The 6,923-nt window shown below is 34.6% G+C and overlaps 1 protein-coding gene across 2 annotated transcripts; it reads right to left on the reverse strand.

Moving 5' to 3' along the window:
* Window positions 1-1,262: 1,262 nt before the first annotated feature.
* Window positions 1,263-5,152, reverse strand: LOC139874287 (glyoxylate/hydroxypyruvate reductase HPR3-like). Of its 2 annotated transcripts, XM_071861737.1 has the most exons (3): window positions 5,027-5,152; window positions 2,893-3,383; window positions 1,263-2,016 (listed from the first exon to the last, which is right to left on the reverse strand). In XM_071861737.1, exons 2-3 carry the CDS (start codon window positions 3,364-3,366, stop codon window positions 1,498-1,500), a joined length of 993 nt encoding a protein of 330 aa, XP_071717838.1. In that variant the 5' UTR covers window positions 3,367-3,383; window positions 5,027-5,152; the 3' UTR covers window positions 1,263-1,497. The 2 variants fall into 2 exon arrangements, with proteins under 2 accessions (XP_071717838.1, XP_071717841.1); XM_071861740.1 differs by having other exon boundaries at window positions 2,893-5,141.
* Between the last annotated feature and the right edge of the window lie 1,771 nt (window positions 5,153-6,923).

Below are 6,923 nucleotides of genomic sequence, written 5' to 3' on the forward strand. Positions count from 1 at the left end.
CGACCGTGCAACTTGTTTTCATAAAACTGCGTTGCAATTCAGTTTGGGGTTCTACAGCTGGGTATACGGTCGACCGTACCTTGACCGTGTATTTTGCTGATCTTTAATCTCATTCTTTAAGCAATGTTTAACTTGGTCATTTGCAAGATAAAGTATGGATTAGTGACCTTGCGTATTTTATGTTAAGATGTCAGTCATCACTTATGCATATATATGTGTCATCATCAAAACATATTCTTTGGTTAATCATCATGCTTAACTTTGTCGTTTAGTTCATTAATCAACATTCAACCAACAAATTGTTTGACAGAAATTAGGTTTTTCAACAAGGATATGATGCAGGTGTAGGGGTCGGTAAGGGTTGGTTAATCTGGTTTTTCCGGATGTTAATACAGGTATGGTGGTACCGTCACCAACAATAACCGATGTATAATGCTTTTATTAAAAACAGTGTCGAGTTTACCTGAGTCTGAGGCTAGATGAGCAGTAGCCCCGGTATCCTTGTACCACTTGTCATCACCAACGTTTCGACGCACACACGTACTAAAAACTTGCGATAAGGCTGCTGAATATTGCCAATGGGCCTAAGAACCTGCTTAGATGGGCTAAAAATTGTTTTTGGCTGTGCAAAGATGGATGTTAGCCTCCAAAGAGGGTAGGCTCAAGGAGAACAATAAGTTTCCTGAACACAAATATTATTTCCTCTAAAATAATTGTTGTTAGTGTTACTATCGTACCATCTAAATTCAGATGCTTGATCCATTAAAAAAAAATAGCTGTAAAGATAATAATCGATGTAATACTAGATGTATAATCGATGTAATAGATAAAATGATTGTGCCACTTTCTCTGATCAATTGGAAATATAAATAGATAATAATAAGTGAGATCAACGATGGCGGCCAAGTTGATTGTGAATTCACCATCAAATTTAATTCAAGGCACAAAGATCTAATTTGGAATTAATCAGTTCCTTTTCATACCAATATGGCGGCCAAGTTATATGTTGCTTCGTTGATTTTGCATACCAAAGATCTAATTTGGAATTAATCAGTTCCTTTTCACTGCCAAAATCTCCTGAACTAAAATAACAAACTGATGTACATTGGTTATCATAATTCCATAAATGACAGTTTTAATTGGACAAAATGGGTGATTAGTTTATAGATGTACTACAAAAGTTGGATAATTATGTTGGTCACGACATGGACATTTTTCAACCACAAATTCTAAACATGATATGTCCCATAGATGATCGAGTATGATTTTAAACAAGTAGTACTTACTCTACTTAATAATAGCCAGTTCGAAATCAACACAACACAAATAACTGTATTTGGTCTTAAACGACAATAATACAATCCAATGAGTACCAATAAATATACTAGTGACAGATACGCAGTCCCGGGCTGCGTTTCTGAAACCAAGAATCCATTTAAACAATTTTCCGATGTATAGAAAACGTTCAAACGCTATGACGAGTTGATTCATTCACACCTACACAACCACATTCATCAACGATTTATTCGAGAAAAAAGCATCCAAATTCCTAACAGTCAGTTCATAAATACTATTAAACGACTCTTCAGTCATAGCTGCATTATGAGGGCTCAAAACGACATTATCCAACTCAAAAAACTCTTCCAGAACTTTCGGCTCGTTTTCAAAAACATCCAAACCAGCACCTGCAATCTCCCCTTTTAGTAAACACTCAACCAAATCTTTCTCAACAATAACTGCACCTCGTGCAACGTTCACAATAACTCCACCCTTTCCTAAAGCTAACAGAACATTTTTGTCAATCATGTGACGGGTTTGGTGTGTTAACGCACAACAGATAACGAGAATATCGCAAAGGGATGCAAGTTCGTTAATGTCGGCACAAAAAGGGTAGGTAAGATGTGGTTTTTTATTTCTGGAGGTATATGAGATGATGCAACCAAATGCATGAAGCCTCTTTGCAACATTCAAACCGATGCTTCCCATTCCGACAATCCCAACTTGCTTGCCACCCAACTGAATTCATACACAAATATACTACAATTATGTATATACAAACATACATACATGCTTTATCTACATGACCACATATATGTATCTATATACAGATACATACAGGGTCATATTCAAACGAGAACTAAAAAGAGTTACAAAAATATTTAATTACATGGTTTTTATGCATTTATATGCAACAAATTACATATTAATGTTATTTAATACTCATATCCTTGACAACCAAGAGTTAAAAACCAAGGTTGCAAAAGACGTGAGACAGGGGTCGAGACGGTCGGGTCTTAAAAAGGTAGACGTTCGAGACGGAGTCGAGACGGACGTTGACCAAAGTTGACTTTTATATATATAAGTACTAGTATATAAATGTATATATGTATACACATTTTAAAGCCAAAAACTTTAATTGATTAATTTGTACTCATATTCGCTATCAATGTTAATTTTATTACAAAAAATTCAAAGTAAAATACGACAAATTTGACCAATTTCACCAACTTTGTGGCTTTTCTGAATTTTGACCGGCTTTGACCCGAACTTTGACCGTTTACTGTCATATTAGACGGTTTTCTTCGAGACGGGGAGGGCTAGTCACCAAACCGTCGCAACGGGCGTCGCAACCATGTTAAATTTTAAATTATTATAAAATGCTCACAAACATATTTGCACATGTGAACGATAAATTATATATTTCATTAAAAAGCTAACTAGAGTGATATAACCTGCTCACGTATGAAAATGCTTGTAATTTGAAAGTTCTCCCAGTTCTATACCATTTTTTATTCTCGTTTGAACTTTTGACTGTACATATGTATGTAAAAACATACACATACGATATACATAAACACACACACATGTGTCATGGAAGGATAAAGGGAGGACCTTGTTACCAAGAAGATAATCTCCATTCTGGGGCCACAAGCCAGCCCTAACGAACCGATCAGCAGCACTAACTTTTCTTAAGACATCAATCAATAAACCAACAGCCGAATCAGCAACATCTTCCGAAAAAGCTGAGGCGGCATTAGTTACTTTAATTCCAAGTCTTTTGCACTCGCAAAGGTCAATATGGTCAACCCCGGCACTACTTGTCGCTATAAGACGAAGCTCAGGCAACATCTGTAATATATCAGTGTTAATGGGTTGCTTAGGAGAGCTAAAAGCAGCCTGTACAGAATCTGCATGTGTGACAAGGTATTGTTTGAGAGGAAGAGATGATTCCCAGGGTTTAAGGAGACGGTATTTTTCTGAAAATTGTCGCTCGTAGAGATTAAAGACTGAAGGTGGCCCGAGAATCAGGACATTCGGTAATTCATCGTCTATTTTCACATTTTGTGAAATAACTTGTAACACCATCTTTATATCACTTTGACCTGCACAAAAAAAAAAAAAAAAAAAAAAAAAAAAACTATAAAATGAATGACATAAGGATAAGGCCACATGTAATGGCTCGTGAAAGGAGCCGCCACCCGTCCGCCACCGGGTCACCCCCACCACCACCTCCGCCACAGCTGCCGCCAGTGAGTCCCCTCACCCTTCTAACGTTCGACTTTGTGGGGCCCACCTTCTTCCTTCTCCTTTTCTTCTTCTTTTTCCTTTTCTTCTACTTTTTTATTTCTTTTTTATTAATTTCTTCAATATAAATAACATTGATTATGGTTGTTGTTGAAGATGTTGCAAACCAGCAGATTGTAACCAAATCTATGAGGGAAAAACGAACCGGAGTAATTATACGATGAAGAGAACCAGATCTGTGACGATGGTGATGAGCTGCGGAGGGTTTATTTTTATTTTTAATCCGTATTATTATCTAATCCGTATTTATTATTATCTAATCCGTATTTATTTTTATTTTTTTCAGTTTATAAATGTTATTTATATTTATATTTTAAGTTTTAAATAATAATAAAAAATGGGTAAAGTGGGGTAGTGAAGTTTATGATTGTGAGTGTTTAGTGAAAGGAATGTTAAAGGGTTTGTGCTGATGTGGCACTGATGTGGAGGAGAGAAGTTCAGTGAAAGAAGGGAACGATTGTGTGTGGCCTAAGGATCTAGACCATTCTAAAATCACGCAATGAAGATTAGGCCAGATCATGTTAAACAAGCAATAGATTCATGAGTATAATCTACAAAACAAGGAGGTATATGACATTAAAAATCATTGTTTGCAGTTCAAATACAAATCTAAAAAATTATGAAAAAGTATTTTCTACCTTTTTTAATTGTGTAAAATGGAATGATGATTAAAATTTTTGGTGGCAAAAGTTTGATAACTAGCAACCCACACTGATCCACAATCGGCTGCCAATTCCATAATGTGGGGCATACTTATTGACTAGTGGTTATGTTTAGCTATGAGGTGTCGGGGTTGAAACCTAAACCTGCTCCCACGATTACGCGCCATGGGCAAATATGTCTTCTAAAGACACAAAACATGTAACGACCCTCAAAGCTAAAGCAATCGACTAACGAGATATCTCCCGGTTTCAACTAAAAATCATGGTGATAGATATTAGTTAGTCTTTACTAAACTAATAAGGAACTCATAATTTTTTTCTCTATCATGTGGGACAGGTTGTTACAAACATTTCTAATCCTTTAAAAATACAGAAATGGAGACATTTTTTTTAAACTAAACGCTCCTTATGTATTTGTGAAAAACAAATAATTCGAAAATAGTTTTTTGTAAACCGGATGAAAATTTAATTACCTGCGTTTTCTCTAAACATCATGAAGGAAAAAAAAAAAACGTTATGAAAGTTTAGGGGTAACAGTCAAAATTTGCGTTAGAAATACATGATAATATATGTGCTCTGATTTAGACTATTAATACCCAAATTCAAGTTTTCAACTCGCAACTTTCTGGTAACATACCTAATTTGTGAACGCAATCAACTTCCATGATTCAACTTTACATTTACAAAAAATTGAAAAATAAAACAGTGTGAAATTAGATAACTAGCAAATTAAATAAAGTTCGTTAGATAACCAGCATCAATGGAGAATCAGAAGGTACCGGAAGATAAAAAAAGGACCGATTTTAGATGTAGAGCGGAAGTCCGATTATGGTCGTCGATATTTTGGATCTATAGTTATAATCAAAATGAATATATGTGATTGAACCTAATTTTCATATTTTGAGCAATAAACCGTATAATTTTATGGAGTAATTTAAAATTTATTTAGTTATTCTTTTTCACTATATTTTCATATTAGCCCTTAAATCTTTATCTATATTTCATAGACATTCTTCCATAATCCAGAACTGCTAGTAAGCCCTCCAACTCTCAAAACTTAAACAGGATTGCACATTCAACCATGCTTATAATATTCCACAACAAGCTTGACTCAAAATTCAATAGTTTTAACATAATGTTAAGGTTCTGGAAGTTCAGGTCTTCAGGTAAGTTTATTAAGGACTGTATTTTTGTGCTTGCAGTAATGTGAGGGTCTAAAATGGAACATTGAGAATAGCCTTTATTATGTAACACGATTTATGCGAGTCAGAAGCAGTAATTCATGACCACTACCCATAGGCCATCATAGCCCAGGTGGATTACAAGAGAAGGGAATGGCCATAGTCAAGGTTGCAAAATTAGCTATTCGGGAATTAATCGATAATTCGGAGATTAATCGGATTGTACTTTATACATTTAAATATTAAATTTTAAAATTTAAAATTTATATGTATAAATATCAGTGTTGTAAAAGTCGGCCGATGCGTCGTTTTTTTGGGTTCTCCATCCCGTTTTTTCTGAAAACGACTCAAAAGACGGTCAAATCTAAAAGTTTGGTCAAAGTCTGTCAAAGACTGTCAAAGTTGGTCAAAACGGTCAAAATTAGTTAAATTTTCGTCAAGATGTGATATGTTTTAAAATTTGGGTTTGTTTTCATTTTTTGGACCGCTCTTTTCTCTGTGTCCTTACTGATTATATACTCGGTAACATTAATTGAGTTTGAAGTTTGATTGTATTTAAATTCAAGTTCTTATTTAAGAAATTTATGGTTCAGAATCAACTATTTTATACATATATGAATATATATTTAAGAAATTATTAATAAAGTCAACGTTGGTCAACGACTGATGCGTCCCCGAAGCGTCCCCGACTAGGCCGAAGCGTCCTTTTTAGGTCTCGACCGATGCGTCCCCGACTCGCGACTTTTACAACCTTGATAAATATAGAAGAAAGAAGGATATTCATTTGAGTCCAAGTTTTATCTTAGGTTTGAGGGAATCAATTTCAGCCATTAGATTGATGTTGATCAATGGTCTAGATTAAATTGATCAAATATAAGCATTTTTGGGCAGAGGGGCATTTTTGTCCATTTACTGCAATTATTTTTTACAGACACTTAAATGTATGTTCATTTTTTACACACACACTCAAACACGTTCAACATCTCTCTCGATCTCATTCTCTATTCTAGGGTTTCAAAACTATCTATCGATCTCTCTCGTTCATTCTCTCGATCTCTCTTGTTCATTCTATCGATCTCAAATCTCTCTCACGATCATCTAATCCACTATCAACAATCATCAGTTTACAACATTCATCAACAATGGCGAAACAAAGGATTCTAGGGTTTCGAAAGCATCTTCGGCTGAAAATCAAACTCCTGCCATTAAACAAGATCCGGCCAAATCTAAAGGTAATTTTACTATGTTTTATTGATGATTTGTTTATAATTAATCAATTGTGGTTGTATGCCTTTGTTTTTTTAATTTTAGAGTTTCGTGATATAGTTATTAATCACATGTTATTATGTTGTGATTGTTTTATACGTTTTCTTAATCAGTATCTCAGTTGCATATTTGTTGTTGAATAATCAGAATGTAAGTTTTGATCAGAATGTAATTTTTACGATTTTCAATCACTTGTGATTATACAATGAAATGCTTGCCTTCCATTATT

The sequence above is a fragment of the Rutidosis leptorrhynchoides genome, chromosome 1 (genome assembly GCF_046630445.1).
Source record: "Rutidosis leptorrhynchoides isolate AG116_Rl617_1_P2 chromosome 1, CSIRO_AGI_Rlap_v1, whole genome shotgun sequence".
Taxonomy (NCBI): domain Eukaryota; kingdom Viridiplantae; phylum Streptophyta; class Magnoliopsida; order Asterales; family Asteraceae; genus Rutidosis; species Rutidosis leptorrhynchoides.

Excerpts from the sequence above, each read along its gene's own strand:
- LOC139874287 (XM_071861737.1), bottom strand. The coding sequence starts at position 3,366 with ATGGTGTTACAAGTTATTTCACAAAATGTGAAAATAGACGATGAATTA. Across the intron at positions 2,017-2,892 it reads ATTATCTTCTTGGTAACAAG|TTGGGTGGCAAGCAAGTTGG; the intron begins GTCCTCCCTTTA and ends GTATGAATTCAG.